The sequence below is a fragment of the Neocloeon triangulifer genome, unplaced genomic scaffold, assembly GCF_031216515.1.
Source record: "Neocloeon triangulifer isolate White Clay Creek 2 clone unplaced genomic scaffold, ASM3121651v1 ptg000015l, whole genome shotgun sequence".
Classification (NCBI taxonomy): Eukaryota; Metazoa; Arthropoda; class Insecta; order Ephemeroptera; family Baetidae; genus Neocloeon; species Neocloeon triangulifer.
The window spans coordinates 7,141,032-7,167,545 of NW_026775557.1; the positions used below are offsets into that span (position 1 = coordinate 7,141,032).

At 36.0% G+C, this 26,514-nt stretch overlaps 5 protein-coding genes across 15 annotated transcripts; 3 read left to right on the forward strand and 2 right to left on the reverse strand.

Moving 5' to 3' along the window:
- Positions 1-241: 241 nt before the first annotated feature.
- Positions 242-3,161, reverse strand: LOC132202808 (LIM and senescent cell antigen-like-containing domain protein 1). Of its 2 annotated transcripts, none has more exons than XM_059630016.1 (8): positions 3,001-3,161; positions 1,979-2,092; positions 1,811-1,923; positions 1,512-1,704; positions 1,308-1,449; positions 1,132-1,248; positions 937-1,078; positions 242-885 (listed from the first exon to the last, which is right to left on the reverse strand). In XM_059630016.1, the coding sequence occupies exons 1-8, from the start codon at positions 3,006-3,008 to the stop codon at positions 698-700; spliced, it is 1,017 nt and encodes a 338-aa protein (XP_059485999.1). In that variant the 5' UTR covers positions 3,009-3,161; the 3' UTR covers positions 242-697. The 2 variants fall into 2 exon arrangements, with proteins under 2 accessions (XP_059485999.1, XP_059485998.1); XM_059630015.1 differs by lacking the exon at positions 3,001-3,161 and adding an exon at positions 2,157-2,308.
- Positions 3,162-3,583: 422 nt separating this feature from the next.
- LOC132202806 (single-minded homolog 1-like) lies at positions 3,584-21,796 on the reverse strand. Of its 8 annotated transcripts, none has more exons than XM_059630013.1 (18): positions 21,358-21,796; positions 21,209-21,309; positions 21,036-21,140; positions 20,813-20,931; positions 20,516-20,596; positions 20,292-20,461; positions 16,756-17,047; positions 15,845-16,029; positions 12,517-12,704; positions 9,588-9,673; positions 9,227-9,316; positions 8,810-8,939; positions 8,639-8,724; positions 6,756-6,955; positions 6,327-6,433; positions 5,083-5,230; positions 4,636-5,017; positions 3,584-4,358 (listed from the first exon to the last, which is right to left on the reverse strand). In XM_059630013.1, exons 9-18 carry the CDS (start codon positions 12,689-12,691, stop codon positions 4,059-4,061), a joined length of 1,704 nt encoding a protein of 567 aa, XP_059485996.1. In that variant the 5' UTR covers positions 12,692-12,704; positions 15,845-16,029; positions 16,756-17,047; positions 20,292-20,461; positions 20,516-20,596; positions 20,813-20,931; positions 21,036-21,140; positions 21,209-21,309; positions 21,358-21,796; the 3' UTR covers positions 3,584-4,058. The 8 variants fall into 8 exon arrangements, with proteins under 8 accessions (XP_059485996.1, XP_059485993.1, XP_059485995.1 ...); XM_059630010.1 differs by having other exon boundaries at positions 21,253-21,295; positions 21,358-21,795; XM_059630012.1 differs by having other exon boundaries at positions 21,209-21,295; positions 21,358-21,795.
- On the forward strand, positions 18,827-19,958 carry LOC132202811 (adrenodoxin-like protein 2, mitochondrial). Its single transcript, XM_059630021.1, has 4 exons — positions 18,827-19,190; positions 19,258-19,370; positions 19,429-19,561; positions 19,620-19,958. The coding sequence occupies exons 1-4, from the start codon at positions 19,078-19,080 to the stop codon at positions 19,708-19,710; spliced, it is 450 nt and encodes a 149-aa protein (XP_059486004.1). The 5' UTR covers positions 18,827-19,077; the 3' UTR covers positions 19,711-19,958.
- Positions 21,738-25,145, forward strand: LOC132202805 (centromere/kinetochore protein zw10 homolog). 2 transcript variants are annotated; one of them, XM_059630004.1, is made up of 10 exons: positions 21,738-21,870; positions 22,161-22,275; positions 22,336-22,631; positions 22,687-23,091; positions 23,155-23,428; positions 23,489-23,637; positions 23,689-23,953; positions 24,007-24,351; positions 24,403-24,536; positions 24,589-25,145. In XM_059630004.1, exons 2-10 carry the CDS (start codon positions 22,242-22,244, stop codon positions 24,802-24,804), a joined length of 2,118 nt encoding a protein of 705 aa, XP_059485987.1. In that variant the 5' UTR covers positions 21,738-21,870; positions 22,161-22,241; the 3' UTR covers positions 24,805-25,145. The 2 variants fall into 2 exon arrangements, with proteins under 2 accessions (XP_059485987.1, XP_059485988.1); XM_059630005.1 differs by lacking the exon at positions 21,738-21,870 and adding an exon at positions 21,987-22,107.
- Positions 25,146-25,334: 189 nt separating this feature from the next.
- Positions 25,335-26,401, forward strand: LOC132202810 (biogenesis of lysosome-related organelles complex 1 subunit 3). Of its 2 annotated transcripts, XM_059630020.1 has the most exons (4): positions 25,335-25,496; positions 25,558-25,676; positions 25,768-25,993; positions 26,084-26,401. In XM_059630020.1, the coding sequence occupies exons 2-4, from the start codon at positions 25,599-25,601 to the stop codon at positions 26,320-26,322; spliced, it is 543 nt and encodes a 180-aa protein (XP_059486003.1). In that variant the 5' UTR covers positions 25,335-25,496; positions 25,558-25,598; the 3' UTR covers positions 26,323-26,401. The 2 variants fall into 2 exon arrangements, with proteins under 2 accessions (XP_059486003.1, XP_059486002.1); XM_059630019.1 differs by having other exon boundaries at positions 25,397-25,676.
- Positions 26,402-26,514: the final 113 nt, after the last annotated feature.

Here is a 26,514-nt window from a genome sequence, read left to right on the forward strand (position 1 = left end):
TCAATGAGAATGAGATCTGGCTGGCGCTCGCCCCTCCAGGCGAATGACCCCGAGTTTCTGCCCTTTATAGCAGGGCGTGGCACCAATTAAATTTAGTTTATTTTCACCCTACATGATTCACCCATTTTCGAAGCAGAGGTCACAATCATTTGATCAACCTCATAAATTAGTTCAAGCTGATTTCCACTGATATATCTTTTTTCAATATTAGGCAATTAAAAGGAATACATTAGTAATTGAATGTTTTAGTGTGCTTTATTTCAAATATATATGAGTTTCTAAGCAAAAACAAGATCGTTAATATTTATCAATATTAATTGAAGAAAAGATTGGCAGTATGGCTGTTAAAATATATGTAAAAAATCATTTTGCATAATATTTCATCCTCTAAATCTGGTATTTAACAATAAAATGAGGAAATTTGTGCATTCTTCATTTTTACAAATAATTATTGTTCTATCAATAGTTGTGAGAAAAAACGACCAAAAACTAACAATACATTTCTGCACATTGGCCAGTGTGGCATATAATCCTAAAATACTTGACAACAAGTGATAAAATTCTAATTTTGAAGGCTCTTTATCACATAATGTTACAATTATTATAAACATGATTAGCATTTACATATAAGGCCATTGACAGAGACTTTCCAAGCAATACTTTTTGTTACGATTTGTCAGCATTGTCATTTTGATATTCATTTTCCGGGCAGCTCGTGAGCCTTCCTCAGACGGCGCCTCAGTTCAGACGGGAAGTGCTCGTAGCACCTCTTGCAGACGGGCTTCAAGTCCACCTCGAAGAATTTGGTTTTCTGATTCATCTTCTGGTCGCAAATGGAGCAAGCAAAGTGGTGCACGCACCAAGCTTTGTTCAGGGCGGTGAACACTAAAAAAAAGTTTTTTTAATTGGTGTTGAAGTCCAATTTCAATAACTAACCATCGCCACCAATAACTTGGTTGCAGACAAAGCAGAGGTTGCCAAAGAGCTGATGATAATGAGTCTCGCAGTAAGCAAGACCCTTCTTTTCGTAGTGACGATGGCCCAGGAAGGGCTTCTCGCACTTGGCGCACACGAAGTGCTGAAAAAGTGAATCAACATTATAAAAAATTAAATAATTAACAGCAACTTTACCTCGACATGCCAGTGTTTGCCCAGGGCGGTGACGACTCGCTCCTCAATGGGACGGCGACAAGCACCGCAGATGGGAATTCCCATCTTGTCATGGCAACGCAGACAGTAAAGCTCATTCTGTTTATCACAGAAATTAAATTAAGTGCAAATTCAATTAACATAGCAAAAACAAGTACCAGATCATTTGCCGAGTAACCCGGACGGTTGCGCACCTCTCGAGCGTTCGAGTCGAGCTCGACGCCACATGCAGTGCAGTTGAAGTGGTAAGGATGGAAAACCTCACCTCGGAAGCGCAGAGGCTTGTCGTCGATCAGACCACTGAAATTTTCAATAATTTTTTTGCAATTTTATGTTTAAAGTTATTATTATTATAAACTTACTGGCACTTGTGGCAAACGTAGCGGCCAGTACCAGCCGCCTTGGCTTTTGTGTTGCACTCATGGCACAGGGCTCGACCCTGATGGCGAATGAAGCCCAAATCGGCCAACTCCTTGTCACACATCTCGCAGCGGAAGCATCTTGCGTGCCAGTTGGCATTCATGGCCTTGATTACTCGGCCAATCACAAACTCGCCTACAGAATTGTCAAAATAAGAGAGATTAAATAAGCTAATAATTTATTTAAAAAAATATTCAATTATTAATTAATCAATTCATTAGTTTCAAATTTTTTTACTTACCGCAGCGGCTGCAGCACGGTGCGAAAAGCACGTGGAAATCATGTTCGCAGTATTTGCGGCCCTCGAACTCGTAGAAAACTCCCTCGGGAAAAGGTCGGAAGCACTGGGCACACCTGATACAAAAAAGAAAAAATAAGAAGAAAATTATTTTGCAAGCATTTTTCTTACACAAAACACTGGGGGTGCCACAGCTCGCCGTTCGAGTTGACGATCTTCTCGTGGGGCTCAAACTCCTCGTTGCAGCGAGAGCAGAACATGGCTCCCAAAGGCGACATTGTCACACTGCAAGACAGAAAAAAAATTCCAATTAATTTCGTGACTCGCTTTGGCTTTCGGTGGAGAGCACGGTTTAATCTGCCTTCTCCTAGTGTACAAGTTGCTGTGTTCGAGACTTTGCAGAATTGGTCGCTCCATTTTGACTCGGCAGAGACGGTGCTCGTCGAAGAATGCACTGTTTAATAAATGTCATGTTTGTCGCGGCCAGAGATATTTACCGTGTAAACTGGTACGTTTTAAAAAATTCAGATAAGAACGGAGGATGGATAAGAGCTGCGTGTGATAAGAAAATACTAAATATAAAATTGTAAACAAATAAATACAAAAAACTCTATGTATAAAAATAGCCTAAAGTTAGTTTAATTAATAGAAATTAAAAATAATATTAATTTTTATGTCAATAATTTATTTTTATTGTATAAAAAGTAAAAATTATAAACATCTCTATTTATTTTGCATAAAAATCAATAAAATATTTTTATTGAAAAATTTCCTAAATTATACTTTCCACAATATCAAACGCCAATTCTGATATGCACAGGTTTTTTATGCTCATTTCTTATTTTATAATTATTTTTGTAAACAGCAGTGCGCCGGCCATCACGATTTCACGGCTTTTGAGATCATCGAATATCAGATGTGGGGGGATCGACGAGGATCTGAATTGTTTGACGAGGCTTTACGCCTAGGAAGAGACGATCGGGTAATAAAACTAAGACCAAGATTACGCCTTATCAATAAATAATCGATAGCTACCGAGTAAATAGCCAAGGAAGAGTCGGTTCGAAAGATTTTGGCAAATTAACATCGGCATTCGCACGTCACCTGGCTCTGTTGCGTCCTTGCAGTGACGAGTTTTGATTTATCTCGGGGAAATCAGCTTATTCTAGAGAGCAAATTGTAGACAAACTTACCCTGGCATTGGTCACCAGATTAAGTGGCCAGTTTGCAGGAAATTAACGGGCTGAAGGAAATTATAATGAGCCTTTTCCTTGGTCCAAGTGCGGTTCAATGATTGTGCTGCGGTCTTCGCTCGCCTCTCCACACCACGCCTCTTCCAAGAGTAAAAGTGACGTCACTTTTTATTCAGGCTCAATTCCAAATTTAGAAGTTGGCAACTTTTGGGGTCAAACTAAGCGCATGCGCATTATTCATCCACTTAAGGCGTGTGGGCACAAAAACTAATAAATTTACACAATGCATGGATGGCAGTACAACTGAAAATGACGGAAAATGAGCTAAATTAATAAAATTTAAAAAAAAAAATCATTTTAAACTTTTAAACCATGCCATAAGGTTGTATTTAATATACATACTTTTATTTAATTATTAAAATTTTTTAAAATTAAAATTAATTTATTATTTTTTTGGAGAACAATTTTTAATCAAAGCCAAAATTTACCTTAATTAAAACTCATGGAGTATATTTTTAATTTATATAATACATACACAATAAATATTCAAATATTGACACATATTTTCATACTTACAGCATAATAATATTATTATAAGCTAAATAGAAATCGGTTTAATTTAATTGAGAGTACAATTAAAATAGGTTTGCATTTAAAAAAAAAAAAAAATAAAAATATGGATCAATTAATTTGAAACTTTTGTATGTCAAATAAACGTTATGCAGTGCTCAGTTTTTGCCAGTCCAAAATTTGTTAAAAAGCTGCCCAATTACAGAACACAATTTTTGTGTGCAGAAAAATCAATAAGAAATTATTTGATCAATGTTCATTACAATATTTCCATGTTTAAAACGACTTAATTGAATTAAATTTATTTCAAATTACTGAAGTTAATACAGGCAGGCATTGTTTCACTGAGATATAAAAAAGATTCGGAGGTAAATAATTATAATTACAATAATAATTAATACATAATAAATAAATGCATTATTTATGTTCCTTAATGAAAAATGATCACTTTTTGGAGGCTACAAATTTACACAATACTTTTCATTTGACTAATGAACATAGTGGTCGGTAATGTATTGCTGCTGCGGCGCTTCGACAATCACACTTGTGTACCCTGGTATCTCTGCGCAGTCCGAGGTCTTCTTGGGCTGGTGCGCAGGGTACATGAGGCCACCCTCTTTGAGACACGGGTTGATCAGTTCAGTCGGCGGCAAGTAGGCGTCCAGTTGCTGGAAAAACTCTCCTCCTTGCTGCTTGTTTTTGTGCCCTTCGTCGGTGTCGGTCGAGCTGCACGGACTCGAGCTCGCACTAGAGGAGTGCTGCAGGAATGGCTGCGGTTCGTAGTGCACCTGAAAAAATTGCAAAAATTAATCATTTATTTTATATCAATATACAAATTTTCAATTTGGCATAAAATTATTTAAGTAATAAGTAAAATAAATGAATTTTTGATTGAACAAAGAAGAAATAATATGAAAACATTTTTTTTTAATTTTAAAAGTACGAAAAAAATTGCCAAAAAAATAATTACAATAATATTTAACATTTAAAATTAAATTTTTTCATTTCATTATATTTTTCTTCACTTAAAAATAAAACTATTAAATTACTTTAGGGGACACTTGCCTCATATGGCTGCTGTGGCTGGCTGTGGTTGTGGTGGTGTTGCTGCTGATGATGAGTAAAATCGTAATTGTTTAAAAATGCGCTGTCTTCTGAATACGAAGTGAAAGGCACCGAAGCTGAGAATTCGTGGTACGTGGCGCCGCTCGAATCGCTAAAGTCGTCTTCCATCAATCCCATTACAAGGGGTGGCGGAACTGCTACCGGCGCAGCGTGGGCCGCTCGGGGTTTGCTGTGGTTGTTGGTGGTGCGGCGATTTCTCGGTTGAGAACTGACGCTGCTCGGGCGACTGTCCAGAAGTTCTTCTTTTGTCGTCGAGCTTGGAATGGAGCCGTTTGTGCACAACTGCTCTGAGTTCAGTAAAAAGTCTCGGGCCTCAAAATCACTGAAAATTTTGTATAGAAAAAAAATTAAATTGACTTATTCGTGTATATTTTGCGTGATATTTACCTAAGGGCATAATTAACGCTGACAATGCAGTGAGGCCTTGATGAGCGGGAATTGTGCACAATTGTGGCGTAGCTCTGCATCCAAACCCAGCCTCCGTTTTTGGTCATGAAGCGATAATACTTGGTCGTCACCTGGCCTTTGTACAGCACTGAAAGGCACAACAAGAGAGCGACCATTAAAAATAAGAAGGGCAAAAAAATTTAGAAACAACATGCGATTTTTTTAATGCGCCAAGAGCAAAAGAAAGTTTTGCTAAATATCAATAATTGATTAAAAAAATAATACAAATAAGGATTCTTTTACTGCGTAATTAGATGAAGTTTCTTTTGGATAATTATTTCAAAATTAAGGGCAAACTTCGAAGATTTCTATATACCATAAAAAAAATCATATATAATTATATTAAAATGAGGATCATGCGAAGTCATTCGCGCTCTTTGCAGAGCCATCGCTCGGCATCATTGAAAGCTCCAACAGATGTTTTGTACAACAACCGGTTTCATTTTTATTTACCGATATCTTTTCATAAGGGGTGTAGAAAAAGGAGATCCAATGATGATTTACATGAGATGAATTGTGAATTTCTAATATACCCCCTATTTTCACTATTAAAAAATTCGTGGGGCCGCTAATTTTTTTTCAATTTCTACAATATCAATGTTTACAAGAAGAAACAGCAAATCATAAAGTTAAATTAATTTTTAACTTCGGTTAATTTTATTTGTATAATTCAATGCATAAATAAATAAGATATTATCTTCATTTTATAATAAAAATATTTGCGCAAAAGGAAAAGTGAAATCAGACTCAAGAGCATATATAAAATAAAAACCATGAGTTGTAAAGCGATCTGCTGTTCGCGCATCAGCACAATTTTCTAGACTTCAGCTGACGAGAGGACACACAGCAAGTCTTGCGCTCTCAAATGAAATAAAAACTATGTACAATATATAAAAAAGCACCCTTTTCTCAGGCAAGGTATTGATTTTCGTCTGGGCCAAGACAAATAAGTGCATTCGCGTACACAGCACACACACAAGTAATTGAGAGCAGGATTATTTCGGCGCTGTGCAAACACTCGGGTGCAGCTTTTGCGCCGGGATCTATAAAATCGAGCAAGCTGCTCTGATATGGGGGCCGCGCGGCTGCAGGGATAGAATTGCACTGCAGCTCACAGCCGTCATTTTTCACACTAAACGAAAATAAAAAGCAAGCAAATAAGTTGAGAAAAGCGAGGCACTTACGTGTGTGGTGAGAGAATCGCATGTGCATGATATCACAGCCGTGGATGTAATGGTAAAGGGTTTTCTCGATGAGATCTTGCGGCTCATAGCCGGTCAGTTGGGAAACTCTAAAATCATTAATCATTCAACAAATTTATAAAAATTATTAAACATTGTTCCAAAGAGGAAAAGGTAAAAACGCTTTTTCTGTACAGGGCACTTTTTTGCGGTGTAATTTAACATGAGAGTAAATAAAATAAATAATAAAAAATATTTAAAATTAAATTAAGGAATATTTTAATCTCGGCAGTTTTAGCTAAATTCTTTCTAGTTATTTTGATAAAAAAAATTTTCAAACAAATAATTGTTGCAATTTGGGCAAAAAAACAAACAATAATAATTTAATAATAATTAAATTTGCTACAGGTAAATTTTATTTATTTATTTTACCTCGCATCAAGGAAGATCAATTTCATGTCGAGACTTGCTCTAAACATGAACATGTTGGAGTGCATTTTGATTTCAGTTATTGCACTGGGTGGAAGCGAGTGTCCCACGGCCACAAGTCCCACGTTCTGGAAGCATCCGTCGTAAGGTGGCGTGTCCAAAGGGTACTGCTTCACTTTCAAATAACCAGAGCAGTGAATGACCTGCAAATCAAAGGCAAAAGTGGAGCAAATTTAAAATTGCGAACTAATGCGTGTTGGAAGCTAAGTTAAAAATATTCATATTGAAGGAAAATAACCTTTTAAAAATGTAAAATTTCTTCCCTTTTCCATATTATAACGTTAATTTTGAATCCAGCGTAAATTATCAAAACTTTTGCGCCTGAGGCAGGTTTTTCCCTTTTATTTTATTTTCAACGGAGAGTTTCTGTTGAATATAAATAGACACAACTATTAGCAGGTAGAAAAATGTGGTGGTTTGTAACAAAAAAAAGAAGTATTGAACGGTTAGAACAAAACCAATATGCGCGCAGAGGAGGCTTTTGGTGCGCGACGGAGCAAGCGTCATCCGGCGTTGCAGCCTTTTTTACAAAGGGCAAAAGAAAAGCAACGGATCGAGAGCTATTTTTTCCATACGCACTTTTGCTTTTGCCACACGGCAGGGAAAAGTCAAAAGAACTCGGAATGTTAGATGCGCGTGTCTACGAATACGAGATGAGCTGACATGAGAGCGCAGTATCACTGCCGCTAAGACCGACGCCCTTTTGTTTTGTCACGCGCGCGACATCCACCCCAGACAAATTTCACACCTGTGCCGCCTCCAATCAAGTCGGCAGCTCACTCTGATTTATGACTGCGAGCAGAAACTTTTCCTTCTCGCAGCAATGAATATTTTAAAATCGACACTCGGCAAAAGTTTCCTTTTTTCTTCTTCGGCTCTGAACAGTCTGAACGAGTTTCTTATTTTTTTTTTCAAAACAGTTAAAAGCATAACAACCGCGCGCAGAGTTAAAAAATAAAGTCGCGTATGATGCGAGGTCAGCAGCAGTGCAAGTCGTAAAAGAGCAAAATGTTTTCAGCCCATGGAGAGGCAGCTCTCGTCACGCACATTTTAAATGCAGCACAAAACATAAAGCGCTGCTCTCTCTGCGCGCTTCTTCGGGAATTGGTCTTCGACGAAATGTGTCGCCAGAGATTTTTATTGTTTTCCAACACGCTGAATTTATTTCCATTGTGCTGGCGCTTATGTGATTCTTAAAACAACTGCTTTACTAGCAACTCAATTTGTTCCCCTCCTTTGAACTCTGCAATATTGAAGCTTTATTATTTTCAAATAAATAAATTTAGAGTTTATTAGATTTAGCACTTTTTAACGCTCAATAACTCATGGAACAAGATGAAAAATAAATCTCTGTGATGTCTATTAACTAAAAAACTGTATAGACCACCTTTTCTTGAGAATATCCTTTTTACTTTAGGGAAAAGATTTGCTAAAACTTTCATTTTGTCTAAAAAGAAAAGTTTGTTTTTTATTTCGACAGCTGTTTTGCAGTTTCATTACTCAATGTTAACCTAGAATTTTGTCTAATATAAATTTAAATTTAGAAATAAAAGATTGAACCAGAACAATGAACGAAAGCGTCGATTTTTTTTAAACTTTATATATTGGTCTTATGCAATTTATCTTACGCACGCTGCATGTCGTGCAGGTTGCATTTGATAAAAATTTTATGGTCAGCTGCGGCTCAACGCACCTAAGGTTGAGGATAGATTACCTCTTCGCATTTGTTTCTTGATTCTCATAAATCATTATAAAACGGAAAATCCCAGGGCAAAATTATTTTTCTTCAGTTTTTAATAATTGAAAAACGTTCAAACTTTTCTTACCTTGTATCCGCCTGTTGTAAGTCCAGCATTTCTTTTTGCCAAAACGCACTTCATTCTCATGAAAAACAGCCTTTCCAACTCAAACTCTGCAACAATTTGGAAAGAATTTTAGGAAAATGGAAATTTTAATTTCGCGCTATTTTTAATTTAAAATAGAAAATCTTCACCAACCATGAAGGTTGTGGAGGACGTGCGGAGATATTGGGGGGATCGTACCGGGGGTGATGCTGAGGACACTGTTCATCTCGTCGTGGTCGGCAGGGTGGATGTATTCGTAAATTGAGTTTCCAGTCAACTCCACCTGCAGCAAATTGAGCCGAACATTGTAAAGTCAAAAGGCCAAAAGTTAGCATTAAAATAAAGGTTGGTTTGTATAAAAAAAAAATATGAGAAAAGATGGCCACCGTTTATTATTTCAATAAAAAGTGAAAAGGCGGAGTCGAAAATTCGAGGCCCGACGCAGGTGCGCGCCGCTTCAATTTTTCTCCTCGCCTTTTTTATATATCTTTTATTATGGGCGCCGCGCGGACTCCTGTTTGCTCGCATGCCGCTGAAGAGATCAAATATTTGAAAAGACATAATGTTTACCTGCGACAAACCAAGATGGACAGAGGCCGTCTCGGAGATGTACATGATCTTGCCGTCTGGAGCCACAACAAAGATGAAGCCGTCCAGGGTCTAAAAAATATATTAATATTTAATGGTTTGACGCCAAATGAGCAAAAAAAAGAAAACGTGTTAAATCTTTTGAGGCACCGCTATTTATTGTCATATTATTGTGAAATAAATTATTTATTATTTTTTTTAAAGATTTAATTTTATTGATAAATTTACTTTATGGAATATTTTATTTCATGAATTATAATTTTTTACATGTTACAAAAATAATGCTTTTTTGTAGAATTCCAATTTATTTAAATATAAAATCAATTGAAATTGCATAAATTACCTGCAGAAGGTGGGAACCGAGTTCTTTAATGCATGACTCTCGCGGGTTGGTGATGGGCGGCGCCGCACCCCAAGCGTCCCCCAGTCCTGTAACAAAGTGGCGCACATTGAATCGAGAGGGCTGCAACCCCTGGCTGCTCCCGCGGCCGGGTGCGTGCTGATGCATTGAACAGCACTTATCTGTGATTGCGCAGCCCCTGCAGCATTCTATGGCCGGGATTAACACCACTCACGCCACCAGCAAAGGGAGCAACACCCCGCCAAAAATAACATGCAGCAGCATTATTTGCTCTGGACATGTGGCCCTTTTAATTTGCCTAAATGTCTGTCGCCGCGGCCAGAACTAACAAATCGTCCAAATCGCTAATCCTATCCACAATTTGCTCTTATAATCTTTGCAATGCAGAATATTTTACTGCTTCCATATTATCAAAATGAATAAGTTGCTCGCAAAAAATATTTTTATTAATTCTCACGTTTGAAAAAAAAAATAATAATTATGTGAGTAGAACTAAAAAATTATGAATAAATGTATTGAGGTCGCATGAGCTAACATGCAATTAAAAGAAACTGCTCAAAAACTTTATGGAATGGAATTTGTTCATTTTCTGTCTATTTTAATAAGTTTTGTCTACGGCACGGCCATAGAATTTAAATCTCTTTTAAGTATTAATATGAAATAAATTAAATTAAACAAAATTTTAATGCGTTCACGAGTAGAAGCAAAAAATATTAATTAAAATAATTAGAGAAATTAATAGGAGCAATCATATTTAAAAAAAAACAATTATTTTTTACATCAAAAACTTAAAAATAAATTAATTCTTCAGAACGTTATACGGAATATTTGAAAGGAAAAATTGCACAGCAATTTCTATTATTAACACATAGAAGCATAATCAAAGCGGTTTACTGCTAATGTGGTCCACATTTTTTAATGTGTTTTAGTAAAAAAAGTACAAAAATAACATTAATTGTGAACTGGTATAATGCAAATTTGTGCTAGCGCATGTACAGAGAGTGCGCATAGTGATTCATTTGGATGATGCATAGAAAAATGCTGCCGCAATTATTGCGTAAATAATTTATCAAAGAAAACTGCATTAAAACGGCACAATAACTTTTTGAAGACATACTGAGTAAAGAGTGCAAAATGCGCTCTGCAAATTTATTATAAAATAATCGCATACACATTGCGTAAGAAATCCGCACGTTTCTATAAATTAGAATAGCTTTAAAGTGGCTTATAATAATTACAATAATATATAGTTTTATGCAATACAAGTTGAATTCTCCAGCTATTTGTTGCTGGCTGTGCAAATTTTAAGTGTTTTGAAAACGGACGTGCTTCTTCGTGGCATTTGTTTCCTTGGTTGCGCGTAAAAAATAAATAAGCTTTTGCAAAACAAAAAACAAAAGAAGGTAAAACAACCGTATATATAGAAAATCTTGGAAAATATTCTGAATTGCACTGTAGCTTTAGAAACATAAAACTGAAGGCACTGACATATTTATTGATATTGTGCAGGCCTTTTTAATGAAAATAACAAATACATACGTTAAACGGCGAGATTCCTATCTTTTGTGTATCTGCGGTTGACAAAAATGAATTTTGACATGACAAAGTAAAAATGCATGAAATGTTCATGTCAAGTGAAGCCGCACACCAAATTTAATTCTTTGCGACGCGACGACTCTCGCATTCTTCAAAAGGTGCAAAGCGTTTTGCATCTTTCTCTGATCTTTGATCCCGCACCTGATACGATTATATTCCTTTTTCCTAACAAGGGAGAGTGCACATGCGGCCGAGAATAATAAAAGCACGCATGCAGTGCGTTTCACCAAACAACAGTGCACCCGCAGCCTTTAGCATAAGAGCAGCAGTAGACGCGAAACTCCTATACAGAAAAAATAAATAAATATTCCTCGGAGATTGTTTGATTACAGTGAATATCAACCTCATTAAATAATATAATATTTTTAGAAGCAGTCAAGCTAAATGCATTTAATGTTGCAATACTAATGTGTTCTTAAATATCTGCATTATTTTTGGTTTGATGGCATAAACACCGAAAAGTTTTTTTTAGTAAATTTGAAGAATTTGAAAATTTTTATAAAATATTTAATAAATCCAATAAATATATATGTTTCATCTAAGATAAGACAAAGCTAACGAATAAAAGTGTTACATAGAGAGAGAGCAATATTTTTAAAAACCATGTGCACGGCTGAAATTTTTTTTTACCAAATATCACCACAGTAAATCAAAACAATATATAAATTTTGCTCAGATTTTAAAATACATATTTATTTATTTGGTGAAATTTTCAAATCAAATTATTTTTATTATTTAAGTTTCTCTGTGTTTTTTTAATGAAGAAAATTTTTTAAATTGGTAATTTTTAATACAATGTCAAGATATTTTTATATCCGCACCCGCATTTGCTATTATTTTCCTGATGATGCAAAAAGAGAGGGAGGAAGCGCAGCAAGTAAAGGAGATAAGACACGCGCATGCATGTCTCCCTCTTTTTACCCTCTTGCACTGCAATTTGATCCAAAAGCATGACAAGCGAATAATTGTTTCTGAAGTAAAGTCTATAGTTCTAACTGACAAAAAAATTTAAGACAATTTCGGATAATTTTATCTGAATGAGATATAAAAATAAAATTATATATTTTTGTCTAAATGTTCTGATATGCTTATTTTCATACCAAGATTTAATAAATATTTCTTATGTAGCCAATGTTTTAAAAATAAATATTTATTTGAAATTGAAAATAAAAATTAAATGTGGCTGATATAAAAAAAAATTCTTGTTACGCGCGCCGAATTTGCATAACTTATTTATACAGAAAATATCCTCAAGTTATTTTTGTACAAATACGACATGCTTTTATGATTGTTGAAGATTATGTTTTGTACTCACCATCTGGAAAGACATGTCGCATCTTGAGGTAGCTGGTGGTAAGTCGAATGATGGATGCTTTGTCCAGCTGGCTGGTGATGGCCGAGGGCAGAGGGAGCAATTTGGCCAGCTCCAGAAACTCGGCATTCTCCTTCTCTCTGCGGCTCCTCGCCGCGTTTTTGCTCTTTTCCTTCATCCTTTTCACGCACCTTTAAGAACCATGGGAATCAAAACATTAGAAAAGGAATTCGTGAAAGAAGGAACACCTGACCAGACTGCATGGCGAGGCTTGTGGGCAATAAACCCCCGCTCGGTGCAGGGGGAGGAAAAAACAAGAAAAGTCGCGTGGGAAATGCTTTCTTTTGAAAACCGCCCAGGCAGATTTACACCCAAAAAGAATGTGTTGCACCTGATTTTTCAGCAGCGTAACAAAACCGATTCTTCGCCCCTTCTTAAATTTTTAGGGCTTTGCTCAATTTCAGTAGTTTATACCTGGGACTCTCTCTTTCACAGGCCGCTCGGCGGCACTTTGACCTCTTATTTATAATGCAGATTTGAGCCGCGGCCTTCTTAGCAGTGCAACAACACATTTTTTGGCACAAAAGAAATGCACCTAATTGCTGGGCGCGTAAGATCAAAGGTTCGGCGCATTTTAGGGCTCCATATTCCCAAGAGAAATTGAAAAAAATACAAGATTGCAAAAGTATAACAATAACAGATTGTAAAATGAAAAGAAGAAAATCTTTCAAAAGTAACCGATTTTTATAAAAAGTTTGTGTTTGAAGCTAATTTTTTTTAATTCTTAAAATAATTAAAAACGAAATCATCACAGGTTTTTCCCTCGATATTTTCGTCGATGAAGCGCCTGAAACTTGAGTGCATAGGGGATGCTGCGCGCTTGAAAGACTCGAGAGGAAAATCGTCTTTTGTCTCATCAGGAAACAAAGGATGTGTACCATCAGCATAAACTTCCGCTTTTAAGAAATGTTTACAAAGCACAAAAGAAGGCCAATTTAATAAACAGTAGCAAAAAATTGTACGTAAGTTTAGAAAAATTAATAATCATAAATACTTTTAAGGTATTGAATGGCCTATAAAAAGTATATAGTCTGACCCGCAGAAACAAAATTTTTCTTCTAAGAAGCTATATTTCAAATTTATAAAATATTTCATCAATAACCTGGAAAAAAAATTAATTTCAAATTAAAAGTGAGCAAAATAAAATTAATTATCAGTTCCAAAATTTAGATTAAGATAAAACTATTATTTAAGTTCATTTTCAGCGGCGATTTCTTATACATAAATTTTGGATGCAATCAAGTGCGCAATTAATGAGGAGAATATGTCTGGGGCCGCAGCAGTCAAGTGAGAGCATGGGGAGCAGCAGCAGAAGAGCTTTGGCTGCCGAGAGCGCTTTTTCTTTCTGCACGGCGCTCTCACCCCGGCCGCGCTAGTTATATCAACCCCCCGGCGCGAGGGATGACAGGCCTTGTTACACGCTTGTTAAACACGCCACATTCTCGTGTGATGCACTCTTTATTTGCCTCATTAACCAGAAAACTCAGTGCACGAGCGGAAATATCACTGCATACGCGCAAAGCGACCGGCGCAAAATCAATTCGCACGCCGCACCCTTTGCACGCCGCTGTGCGCCAGCGTATAACAATCCCTGCTGCAGCCGCCCCCGAAATCAACTTTGTCAAAAGACCGCATCCCTCATTAAAGAACTCGGCATTGTTTAAACGAAAAGAATGGCCTTTTAAAATCAGATCAATGAAAATGATTGCGTGGGAAATTTGTGCAGACTTTGGATTGAGGCCACAAATCCTCTCTCTTTTACGTAATCCAAAATTAATTCTCAAATTTTGTCTTCTGAATTAAAAATAAGTTTAAAAAAATTAAAAATAGTATATAAGGTGTAACTATTAAAATGAATTCTAATTTCGTCAGACCTGCATCCGACTATTAATTGCTTTTTTTTATTTAACATTTAGCGAAAATGAAAACAACATTCTAGACTCTAGAGAAAGAAATGAAAAATTGATTTTAACAACATGCGCAGCAACTTTTTGCACCCTAAATGGTGTGAATTTCCAGTTGCAGCTGACTCACTAAATCTTAAAAATGCGACATCCTCAAAATATAAACAAAACGGTTCAAATTTTAACAGGAGAGAAAGGAAGCTCAAGGAGGATAAGGTTAAGCTGATCCAGGCGTGTTGGAAATCCACGCTCGTTCTTTTAAAAACACTGGCACGAGATTTATGCGAGACTCAAGGGCGCACATGTGCTATATAGTTTTGGGGGTGCAGGGGCGAGGTGACAGGAAATTTGTTTGAAAAATCAAAATATTCTATTGCATTCTATAATTTATTTTAAAACGTTGAAACTCGCAGCATTTATAATAAATAATTACTGCTTGATTCCAAAGAAGCTAAAATATAATTATAAAATATATCTCTCCTTGATTGCAGGGTTTTTGATTTTGAACAATAATAAAAATAAACGCTCAAGGCCTCAAATAACGTGTGGCTTCCGACAGCGTTTGATCCTTATACAATCAAAAGTGAGAATTAATTTTCTTCCCAAAATAATTTGATATTAAATCATATTAACTGAAAATGAAGTTATAAAGCGTCTTCACTATTTTCTAAAAACCAAAGCCAGCAGAGCTTTATATAAAATTATTTAATGGCCTCAAAAACAAATTTTGAACTGAGTGCGTGCGGGAAGTAATTTAACGAAGTTGCAAAATATTGGTTCTGTGTATCCACCGCACAGCTCTAAAAAACGTTTTCGGTGCATTTTGATTAAATGATTATCAAAAATGATTAAAATATTAAGTGAGATACTTCCAGTTGGGTTTGTTTTTCAAGGAGCAATAAAATTAACAAAGCTCAGCAATCATCTTCCTGCATTTGAAATTGTGATTGATTGCGCCGATTAATATATGTTAAAAATTTAATCAAATTAAGAAAATAAGTCGCATCAACGCGAATGATTGAAATAGAAAATTGTAGAAGAATATAAATATATTATAGTTTTGAAAATTGTTAACTATGTTTAACCAAATTTGATCCGTTTTACTTCCTCTTTGATGCATTATTTTTTTTTATTAAATGCCCTTTAAAATTCAATATAATAGTTAATTATGGCAAATAACTATAAAGCACAATAATTAAATTAGTAGCTTTTGGCTAACGTAATTCCACGTAAAAGGCGATTAGTCAAGAGTTAACTAATTTAATTATTTCCCGTTTCGAGTGGTTTTTTTTTCAGATTTAAATTCTTGAAACGATAATAGTTGGTTAAAAAGTTAAATCGAGATATAATTTTAGAATGTCACCTACCTTTTCTGATGTTTACTGGATTGACCTCCGCAACCGTCAGAGGACCCTCGCTCCTAGGTGGGTGAAGACTGAATGAAGAGCAAATTCAGCAAGCGCGGCAGCCAGCGCGAGAGAGGCAGCTTCTTTTCCAGCAAACCACTCCTACTGTCACTCCCCCGGTGTGTTCTCGGTCGGTCGAAATCACTCTAATTTCGCAATTAACATTGAATTTCAAAATTAAAAGGCGATAATAATTTACTCGAATTGTAAAAATTGCAATATGATAACACGCATGACGCATTGTTTTAAATAATGATTATTCAGCATTTTATAAAAATTGTATAAAAGATAAAAATATTTTTCAAGCCAATGATCAAAAGCGGTAGCAACAAATTATTTTTTTATTTGCAGCCAGCAAAGATTATTATTTTAAAAAGCTGACCTTAATAGAGCTAGTAAACATGTCATCGCATTTGCGACCTTCAAATGAATTTTCAAAATATTTTGCCTAAAAATTGTGTCGTGCCAAAGCGAGCGTCAAAAGTTTAATTGCAAAATGAAAAAATAAAAATAAAAGTTTTGTTCTCTTGACTAAAATTAAGAGGTGAAAGGTGATCAATGTCCCTGAATAGACTAATATCATAGACAATGAGAAATAAAAATGAAATCTGCAGAAAAAAATATATGCAAAGAAGTCTTAAAAATATAATTCATATAACATTTCCTTCAGTTAAATGATATAAAATCACTTTTTGTACGACGAAAAAGAAAATATAATTAAACTGTGATAATAAAAAATTTCTTTGCCGCGGTTTTGTGCAGCATTTTATCAAAAGACAAAATATAGCATGAAGAAAGTTAATATATATTTTTGCAGACATTTTTCTTGAAATATTTTTGAGTGGTTTAATTTTTTAAAAATTGTGCCTCACCTGATACAGGGGGTTGCAACGGTCTGCTCTCTTGCGCTGTCAACAATAAATGATTGCGAGCTCCGACAAGAGAACGACTCCGCCTCTAGCGGGGCCATTGGAGCAGCGTTGCGGAGGCCTTGCGCCAATTGAGTCTGGCAGCTGGAGCGGACCTGCGTGGTATTCGGGCCGCCAAAGAGAACGAGGACCCCATCGGTGTGGTCTTGTGGATCAATCCTGACGGCAGACATCAAATGATGGCAAAAAGCAGCGCAATTTTAAATCTGTGTAGCGTTCTCCAGAACAAAAAGCCCTGAAATTATTATATTAAGATAAATCTTTGCAAATTATAAATTAAACAATACTTTTTGCTATAGACTCTATTAATTAATCAAACTATAGCATCAAAACAGAACACGTAACAGACAAAAGTCATCAATAAATTATAGCATCGATCGAAAAAAACCAAATTCGATTTTGGTTCAAATCCCGCAACGATTAAAAAAAAAAAAAAAAACAGCATTATTTAATAAATTGAGAAAAAACGTCTTGATATTTTTCTTCCTCAGCTTTTGACGCAAGTGATTTGCAAAAGGAAAATCAATTAATACATTTTGCCATGCGTTAATAATCCACTCTATTAGAAATTTTTGTAAGGGTAAAATTAAGGAATTAATTAATGTTTAGTCAATTTTTATAAGGTACAAACAGCAAAACTTTAACTTGGAATTCCTTTGATTTTCAAAAAATCTCCTATGATCTTCTAATTTGTATTTTATAAAAATTTAAATAATTCATTCAATTTGTCAAAATTTTCAATTTTAATTTATATATAGAGCCGTTGTCTTCTGTCTTTAAGGAAGATCGAAGGTTTTAAATGCTTTCATTAAGAACAATAGGGGTTGAGGCTCTTTTAAAATGAAGCTTGGGGGTGGATAGTTGCGGATGAGACAAACAGTCGTGATCTTCTTGTATGACTCGGTACCCAACAGTGTGGGAATAAACGGCTCACTTGTCACTGCATCACGCTGTATTATAGGCTCTACTTTTCATCCTCTCGTCAGGAAATAATCACGCAACAGGGGGTCAGCTTTGAATAACATTGGCACACGCGCCGCACAATATATTATATCTATGACTGTGCGCGCTCGTTATTATTTCAGACGCGCGCGTTTGGTTTATTTAGCGTTTTATGACAAACATGTTCATGCAGCAGTGCTTTTGTAAAGAGTATATATATTTAACCAATTTAAATTCTATTTGTACTGCGATAAAGCAGCATTAATTATAAATTATAACATTTAGTGATAAAATTAAAAATTGTACGTAATTAGTTGGTATAAATGAAAAATGTAAAAAATTATTGTGTGCAAGAAAATTAATTATTACAGTTTCTGAAAAATCCGCTGAAGTCATGTAAAAACGCTTTAAATTATATTGAAAGAAACCAGTATTTCCATTTTTAATTCTAATTTTAATGTGCCCCTATATATAAGATCCGTGCAAATACAAATGGAGCTAACAATCAAAACAATTATGGATTTTGTGCATTTGTCCAAACATAACTTTTCGTATGATTATTTATTCTTTTCAGTCATTACAAAAATGTATATGTATGATACAGCAATGTTAAATAATTAATCGTAATTAATAATGCTGACTTACTATAATCATAATCTTAACTCTTTGCTTTGCATTAAGAAAATTCATCCTTATTTTATAAAAATGTGGAACTTTCTTCTCTTTTTTTCTCCATGATTTAATTTTTTTTAAATATATTAACCAAGAAGAATAAATAATCATATAATCACATAAATAATTAATAGGATCGCACGACTAATTTGTAATGAATAATGCACGATAAAAAGAAAAAAAATTAAATAATCAAAATCAGTCGCATTTGAATAATTCCCAAAAACGCTTACTGTGCGAAATAAATAAATAAATATATATTTTTTAGACTGCGAATAGACAAGAAGTAGTGCTATTAACACTAATAAGGGGTTTCTCGCCAATACTCCTTTCTGAAACTCCGTTTGGTTTGCCAGGCCAATCAAAACCGGTTTTATTACTTTTCGACCGCGCCGCACTGAATAAACATTCGTCCTACCAAGAGCACTTTGGTGCATGACTGGAGAACCAACCAACTTTCCCTTGCGCTATCAATTATCATCTGAGGATTGCGAGTCTTTATCTATTTTTATTGACTCTGCTGCTCGTGCCGCAATTGCCGCAAACGGAGAGGCTGTGCAGGCCACCCAAGTTATCTCTCGACCTTATCAATAGTTCTGCCAGCGTGCACTTGCAATCTGCAATTGAGGGCACTGACTGCAGTTGCAGACCATGTCTCTAATTTTGAAGTCCTTGGCCTCGGCGGCTGTGCGCCCTCGACTTGGTGCTCTCCTCGTCGGCCGCAGCAATTTCGCAACTAATAAACCAGCACTCCAAAAGGAACCGTAAGCTAATATAAAAACTCCTGATCTTTTTCTTATTCAAAGTTTTAATGAAAAAAAAATTAATCAGGATCACTGTGACCTTCGCCAGAGCCGGCGGTGAAAAGATAACTGCAAAGGGCAAAGAAGGTGACACTCTTTTGGATGTTGTGGTGAACAATGAGGTAGACCTTGACGGCTTCGGTAATTAAATTTTTTTTTCTAAAATGAAATAAAAATTACTTGACTTGCTTAATTTAAGGTGCTTGTGAAGGAACATTGACGTGCTCAACCTGCCACCTTATTCTAAGCAAAGCAGACTACGATCGGATACCGAATAAACCGACGGACGAAGAACTGGACATGCTCGATTTGGCTTTTGACCTTACAGACACGTAATTGATACCGAAATTTGGAAAATAATATCACAATTATTTAAATTCTTTCAAATAGGTCCAGATTAGGCTGTCAAATAACATTAACTAAAGAGTTGAATGGACTCGAAGTCAAAGTTCCATCAACAGTGAATGACGCACGAAAATGATCTCTGCAACGAGGGAGCACAACAGAGAAGCATTTCAAGAGCCTAAAGTTTATTTTAATGTTTATAATTATGAATGTTATCTTTTTTACGTGTCCGTGCCTTGCAAAATCTTAACTTCCTATCAATAGAGGTCCAGTTATGAAGAAGTGAATTTAAAGCTCGGAGGGCAAGAGCACTCTTTTTGATCTGCTATTAAAGTTGAGAAATGTTGAAAGGCGCTAATAAATTGCAATATGAGAATTGTTATATTTCACCTGCTTTTGAATGAGTCTTTAAACACTGAAATTTAATAGAGCCAAATTGGCTTCAAGATAAATTAATGCGAGCATTCTTTCTGATTTAGTGAGTGTAAAGAAACTTGGGTGTTTCAAGTTTAAAAATATTTTAAATTTATAAATTAATATAATATTTTGGTGTTAAAAAGGTTTTCAGACAGCCGTACGAGCAGCATCCTCCATTTTTTTCCCAGCCATTGTTTCAACAAATTCCTCTAGGATTTTGTCATAATCCAGCAGCTGGTGCGCTTTATCATAGCAATGATCTTATTTAGTTATTTTCCAAAATCTCCGCAACATGAATACCTTTGCCTTGCAGCAGCATCTCCTTGGCTTGCTTTTCTGAAGCCTCCACTAGAGTTTCCCCCTCAGAAACTTGGGGCGGATCAAGCATCAAGGTCTTTTTTGCTAAAGCAGCCAGACAATCTTCTAGGGATGGACATTTTTCCATATGATCTGTGATCAAAGCTTCCAGCCTGGTCATAAAAATCATGAATAATCTTAATTGAAGAATTACTTTTTTTACGAACTCATCAAGTACAGTTGTTGAACAGCTCAATATATTTTTGACTTTCATGATGCACATTTTTGAGAGCAATACTTCACTGCGGCTGAAATAAAACAAAATTTTCTAATCAATACATTAATCTTTATAATTTATTTTCTGCTGAAAAATTTTCTTAATATATTTTTGCTATATATGCCAACATTTTTAGTGGGATTCAGTTTTCTGAAAAATTTAAATACAATTAAGAGAAAATTTGTCTGACTAATTGAGTTTGTTTTTAGTGCATTACGATTTAATTACGGCTTTTAATTAGATTTACCTCTCCACAAATTGTAGGAATTGTTTATGATTTCGAGTTGTGCTGGACACTTCTGGGGATTGCTCAGCACGTTCAGTGATATCAGGTATGTAACCTTGTCCGTCGCAATTGTTGAGGCTCTGAAAATATTATTGAAATGTGCACAAATTAAACTCATATAAAATTAAAAACTTAACTTCTTCAATTTTTATATTATAAAATTATAAACCCCATAAATACTTACCATGATTTTTCACAGTTGGGGCTCGACAAAATCCAGAAAGTTGAAAGAATGAAATATTCAACCCATCATTGTTTTCAGCAAAATATGTACTCCAAAAGAAATATTCTGCAAAAAGTTAAAAAAATCAAAGAGCCTATCAAAAACAAAGTATATAATTTTTACATATAATGTACATTTATTTTTGCTCTGAATTCTCTGTCCGATTTCCGGTCCTTACTTTTTTTGTTATTGCTTCGATGCACGGCCGACTGAGCTGAACCCTAAAAAAAATTTCCTTAATTCATCTATACATGAAGCGGCTTCAGCGCTGATTTATGTGCACTTGTCTTCTAGTTTTATCTGCCCGGCGGTCCGCTTTCCCTTCTTCCAGCTTATTTTTCAGTGGCGGACCATAAATATATTTTCTGCTGCGGTGTCCGAAGTAGAGTGGAGTGCTGAAGGCTGAAGGTGAGTGATGTTTTTCCGAAGTTAGATCTTCAGATTTTGCTTATGTATCCCGCATTCCTGCCCCCTGCCACTTGTCGCACATCGCACAAGTCTAATCTAAACAACATACTTGCAAAAGCAAAATGCAAACATGCAAAATAATAGATAATAATTGTAGCGAGGAAAAAAATATTGCATCATGTGACATCTGTGGTCGGTTTTGCAAACTACAGAAAGAAGGTAAACATGCAGTTGTGGTCGCTTCTCATTTTTTGTTCGTTGAATGCAATAAGGCTAGATTGAGCCGGCCAGGAACTGTATGTGCACGATTTCTGGCTTCTGCAACGATCCCACTGCAAAATAGCGGCAAATTAGTGCAATCGAAGGTGTAAACATAAACAAACAGGCCGTAAGTGACGTAAATTTGATTTATTCCTTGATTATTTAAAGTTTCAACAACTTTTAAGCATCGAGATTGTCTGCGTATGTAATTAATTCCACGTGACCACCAGAGAAGCTTAAGTTTGAACTTAAAACTCTTGTCATTCATTTAATTCACTATCTAATAAGTCTTATCGAAAGATCATTTTAAGCGGTCGCAACCTTTGAACTCGATGCTCGATAATTGTTGCTTCTTATAATTAAAGTCATTCAGAGAATTATGTATTCCACGTTTTGATTTGCTAATTTTATTTTCAGGTGGTTGTCTGCTTAAAGAACAAAGTTTATTGAACACCTCTTAACTTTTTCGCACAGAGCAAAGGAACACACGCAAAAAAAATGTCGATTGTCGCTGAAATTTTGTCTTCAAGAGGTTAGTGAAGAAAAAATGTAAATAAATTTTCATCTTTTAATGGATAATCGTGTGTTTCAGGCAAGCTAGAATTTGAGGATGTCAGCAGCAAACTTGCTGCAGTCCAAGAAGCAGTTGACGCTTCTGTGGAGCAGGCAAGGTCGATGTTGTCTCACAAGTACAAGCAGTTCCGACTGCATCAAGAGAACAACCAACGAACCCTGCTCGAACTTCAAAAACTATCAACCACCATGGAGTCTCTGAAAACCCGCATCGAAACGCAGACCAAAGCTGACATCCAAAATACCAGCAGCGAGCTGAAAACTCTTTCCGACGCCCTTAGAAAAGTGAACCTCAAAGCAAGCTGTACAAAAGGGGTAAGATTTTTATTTTTGGTCTGCTTGAATTTCTTTTAAATCGTAATTAAATTAGGTGTTGGAGATTGATAGAAGCCTTGGAGAGGTGGATCAGCTGCTCAAGTCAAAGCGTCTCCACTTGGCCGCTCAGATTTCCATGAAAATGCAAACTGTTGTCAAAGAAACTGACGACATTGAGCCAGAGGTGATGAAAGCTGTCAAGATCAATGCCATCATTGCCCACGAGCAGCTACTTAACGATATTAGCAACATTTGGAAGAATTCGGTCGTTTGCCATCACGAAGACGAGGAAAGACTGTTTGTCCTCAAAATCAAACCAGACCCTCTGCCAGAACTGATTGCTGCTCTCCAGCTAATCGGAAACGACCACATGCTGCAAACGTTTGCAAACCGCTTGCTGGACAACCCCATGAGCACTGTGATGACCAAGAGCACTTGTTACGAGTGTGAAACAGGGCAGGTACTTTGAAAAATATTATTTTTCACTAAATTTGTGTTTATTAATTTTATTGCAATGTTCCAGGTTACCATTAAAGTTTCCAGCGATAAACGGCCAGCCGTCCTGGACGTAGTTGAATGTTTGGCCATGATTTTTGAGGTGCTGAACGCCCCTGCCACCAGTGACGGTCGGTCTTTGTTGAGCATGATTGGCCACGACATAGGAGAGCGATTCTGCCACATGTTCATTGAAGAAGTGCTGCAAAAATCTGTTCCTGTCACAGCTCAGGAGAAAAGCCATTTTGTGGAGCACGTTGGCCAAAAAATTGAAGACATGCAGGTCTTTCTGACCACTTCAGGTAATAATTGAAATAAAAAAAATTTAATTGAATCGATTTGTAATGAAAAAAGTCTTATAGGATTTCTCAAGGAGAGCCAAACAGACATAATGGATTATGTGCAAAATATTGATTTGCATTTCATAAACAAAACATGTGAGCGCTACCTGGAAAAATCAAGGGAAATAATCTTCAAAGACCTGCATAACACCATTGATCTGGACGTTGAGGTAACTTATTGCCAAATTTTAATTCATCCGAAATAATTTGTTGTCTTGTAGGAAGGAGGTATACAAGAGGATATTAACGAAGATCCTTCCTACAGCAGCCTTAGCAGTGCCACTACGAAATTTCCAAAATGTTCTATTAGTGCGTCTGCAAAAGAAATATTGGAGCTTGTTATGGAAATGCTAAGCGAGTCTTCTAAGAGCACCGGAATGAAGGCGGAGAGGCTGTATTTGACGGCAAGAAATGCACTCGAGTCGTACTGCAGTCTTACGCCAATTTACCACAAAAAATACTTGGATAGCCTTCCTCAGCAAGCTGGTACATGTGCAATTATTGATTTCTAATACAAAATTTCAAAAAATCTATTTTAGCCATTTTCCACAACAACTGCATGTATCTTGCTCATCAGATGTTGATCCTTGGCCCTCACTTCAGCACACTCCTCAGCAAGTCCCTTCAGCTACAGTCGATCACATTCTTCGACATCATTGTCAAACTGCGAAAGACTGGTTGCCAGGTTTTCTTGGACCAAATGCAAGTGCAGAGAAAGCAGCTTGTGGAACTGCTGCGTGATTCCCAAATCACTCACATTGGAGAAAGCGACCACCTTCCCTCTAAAACCGAGAAGTGTGTTCGCCAGTGTTTGCGGCAGCTTGAAGTTCTGCAGCACGTCTGCCAGCCTGTTCTGCCTGAAGAAATTTTCAATAAGGCTATTGGTACATTGATTTTCTTGTAAAATTTTTTTTTCACTCATTTGATATTTTCAGGGGCACTTGTCAACAGCGTGGTCGAGGAGATGATTGTGAGAATTTGTTCGGTCGAAGACATTCCTGCCAGTGCTGCTTCCGACCTGGTGACAGTGTGCAGCCTTGTTATTGACAAGGCGCCTCGGTTGCTCACAGTACTTAATTCAATTCAACAAAGTCTAGCAATTCATCATAATTATTTTGCAGGATCCAAACAAGATTCATCAGTACGTGAAGAGATGGGGAGCTTTCGAAGAACTAATGCAAGTTCTAAGTGGAAATCTGGCAACCATTGAAGCTCGATGGGCCCACAGGATGGGTCCATTGGCACAAGAATTCTCAGCCAACCAAGTGAAGCAACTCATCAAGGCGCTTTTCCAAAATACTGCAAGAAGGGCTGCTGTGCTAGCAAATATTGAGTGAAAACAAATCATTATCCTGTAATTGTCAGGTATAAATTGCTAAGATGGTTCTATTTTCTGGTAATATCGCATTTCAGCGTACACTAAGCGCCTGATGTCAAGTGTTTTTAAATTCTGTGAATTAATATAAGCAGTCGTGTTTCTCAATCATTTCTAATAATTATAAAAAAAAATCATCTATACAGTTTACTTAATAAAAAAAAACTATCATTGCCATTTAATAAGGAGAAATGGGGAAACCAAAGGGTCTGCTCAAATATAATTTTATTGTTATAATTTCCTCAGTCTTTTTGAAATAAATATTAATTTACTTCAAAAATAAATTTTTGATAAAATTTATAAGGGTGAATTTTCATTTTTAGAAATTTTTACTAATAACTATGTTAAAAAATGAGTTTCGGAGAAAAGCTAAATAATATTACAATATAATCCATCTGTTTTGTCTAAAATTTCACAATATTTTGCTATTTACTGGTATTGAAGTTAAATATTTTTAATGTTATTAAAGTGATTAATCGAAAATTTGAATGATAAATTTACTGTTCATCTGATACGTCTATTGCACTGCCTGACGACCGCCCAGCCCCCTTTCGTTCTGCAGTAGCCATCTGTTTTCTTTTGTCTGACATTGCTTGTGACTTGGCTGTCAATCGGTCATTTATTCCCCTCTCCGACAGCTTGAAGACTAACTAAGTGAAACTTCAGAATTAAAGTTAAAGTACAATAATAATAGTTTGCTCTTGATCCACATCAGTTGGTGCTGTGATAAACTGTGATAAAGGCTAGAACCTGAAAATGAGTTTAACTGTTGGCGAGGCGCCTGAAACGGAGAGCGAGGAGGAAATTGACACCGAATGTCCCCAAAAAGAAAAGGTAAAAATTAAAATAAATTTAATTAATCGGTCAAAATTAAAAAAGTAAAATAAATTGGTTTAATATAGAATTATATTATAATTTTTTCCAGGTCAAGACAAAAACTGCGGACGAATTGAATTTGCGAAACATAACGCCTGCAAGTCCTGCAGCTTCAGGCAGAATAGTAGCTGGCGAAGCACCCGAGTCAGATGATGAGATTGAAGAGATGGGCAGTCCATGTAGCACTCCAGTTTCCCAGCAGAAGTTGGATGGGACTGCCACAGTTGGTCCCAAAGAAGAGGTCAAATACAAGAGTTTGCTACATAAAAAACTTCGTACGTCCAAAATTTTGAATATAATTTTTATCATAACTTTCAACGCCAATAGATTTTATCACAATTTAAATGTTTATTTGAACAAAATAGGTTCAACAAATGTCCATTTACGGAGAGGAGTCAACGACATAGTGCACTACAACATAAACCAGGCAGCCAGGGACTTGAACTTTGCTGACCAGCAGCTGCTGAAGTCGCAAGGCGTTTTACAAGACACTTCATCGCAGTTACGTCTATTGGGGGCAAACTTGACTCAGCTGAACGAGATGCTCCAAATTATTACTTCGCCTTTTTTGCCAAATATACAGATTCCTGAGGAGAATATGTAGGCTGATATTATGAAGTCTCATTTTTTTTATTAATTAATTTAATACTTTAAAGAAAAAAATAAAATAGCCTATTGACGAATATCCATCATAGTTTTGTTTCTTTGTTTTCATTTTGAATAACGAAGTACCAGCTTTTGAGATGATATAATTTCTGTCGAGTGGAAAATGTTTTTCCCAGGTGTTGCCTTTTTT

What these genes read in the sequence shown, in the direction of transcription:
- LOC132202805 (XM_059630004.1), top strand. Translation starts at nt 22,242, where the DNA reads ATGTCGATTGTCGCTGAAATTTTGTCTTCAAGAG. An exon ending in AAGCAAGCTGTACAAAAGGG is followed by an intron (nt 22,632 to 22,686) that starts GTAAGATTTTTA and finishes TAATTAAATTAG; the next exon opens with GTGTTGGAGATTGATAGAAG. An exon ending in GGTCTTTCTGACCACTTCAG is followed by an intron (nt 23,429 to 23,488) that starts GTAATAATTGAA and finishes AAAGTCTTATAG; the next exon opens with GATTTCTCAAGGAGAGCCAA.
- LOC132202810 (XM_059630020.1), top strand. Translation starts at nt 25,599, where the DNA reads ATGAGTTTAACTGTTGGCGAGGCGCCTGAAACGGAGAGCGAGGAGGAA. An exon ending in AATGTCCCCAAAAAGAAAAG is followed by an intron (nt 25,677 to 25,767) that starts GTAAAAATTAAA and finishes AATTTTTTCCAG; the next exon opens with GTCAAGACAAAAACTGCGGA. An exon ending in TTTGCTACATAAAAAACTTC is followed by an intron (nt 25,994 to 26,083) that starts GTACGTCCAAAA and finishes TGAACAAAATAG; the next exon opens with GTTCAACAAATGTCCATTTA.
- LOC132202808 (XM_059630015.1), bottom strand. Translation starts at nt 2,224, where the DNA reads ATGGAGCGACCAATTCTGCAAAGTCTCGAACACAGCAACTTGTACACT. An exon ending in ACCGTGCTGCAGCCGCTGCG is followed by an intron (nt 1,705 to 1,810) that starts GTAAGTAAAAAA and finishes ACAATTCTGTAG; the next exon opens with GCGAGTTTGTGATTGGCCGA. An exon ending in TACGTTTGCCACAAGTGCCA is followed by an intron (nt 1,450 to 1,511) that starts GTAAGTTTATAA and finishes TGAAAATTTCAG; the next exon opens with TGGTCTGATCGACGACAAGC.
- LOC132202811 (XM_059630021.1), top strand. Translation starts at nt 19,078, where the DNA reads ATGTCTCTAATTTTGAAGTCCTTGGCCTCGGCGGCTGTGCGCCCTCGA. An exon ending in GGTAGACCTTGACGGCTTCG is followed by an intron (nt 19,371 to 19,428) that starts GTAATTAAATTT and finishes GCTTAATTTAAG; the next exon opens with GTGCTTGTGAAGGAACATTG. An exon ending in GCTTTTGACCTTACAGACAC is followed by an intron (nt 19,562 to 19,619) that starts GTAATTGATACC and finishes TCTTTCAAATAG; the next exon opens with GTCCAGATTAGGCTGTCAAA.
- LOC132202806 (XM_059630013.1), bottom strand. Translation starts at nt 12,691, where the DNA reads ATGAAGGAAAAGAGCAAAAACGCGGCGAGGAGCCGCAGAGAGAAGGAG. An exon ending in TTGATCTTCCTTGATGCGAG is followed by an intron (nt 6,434 to 6,755) that starts GTAAAATAAATA and finishes TAATGATTTTAG; the next exon opens with AGTTTCCCAACTGACCGGCT. An exon ending in AGCGTTAATTATGCCCTTAG is followed by an intron (nt 5,018 to 5,082) that starts GTAAATATCACG and finishes CAAAATTTTCAG; the next exon opens with TGATTTTGAGGCCCGAGACT.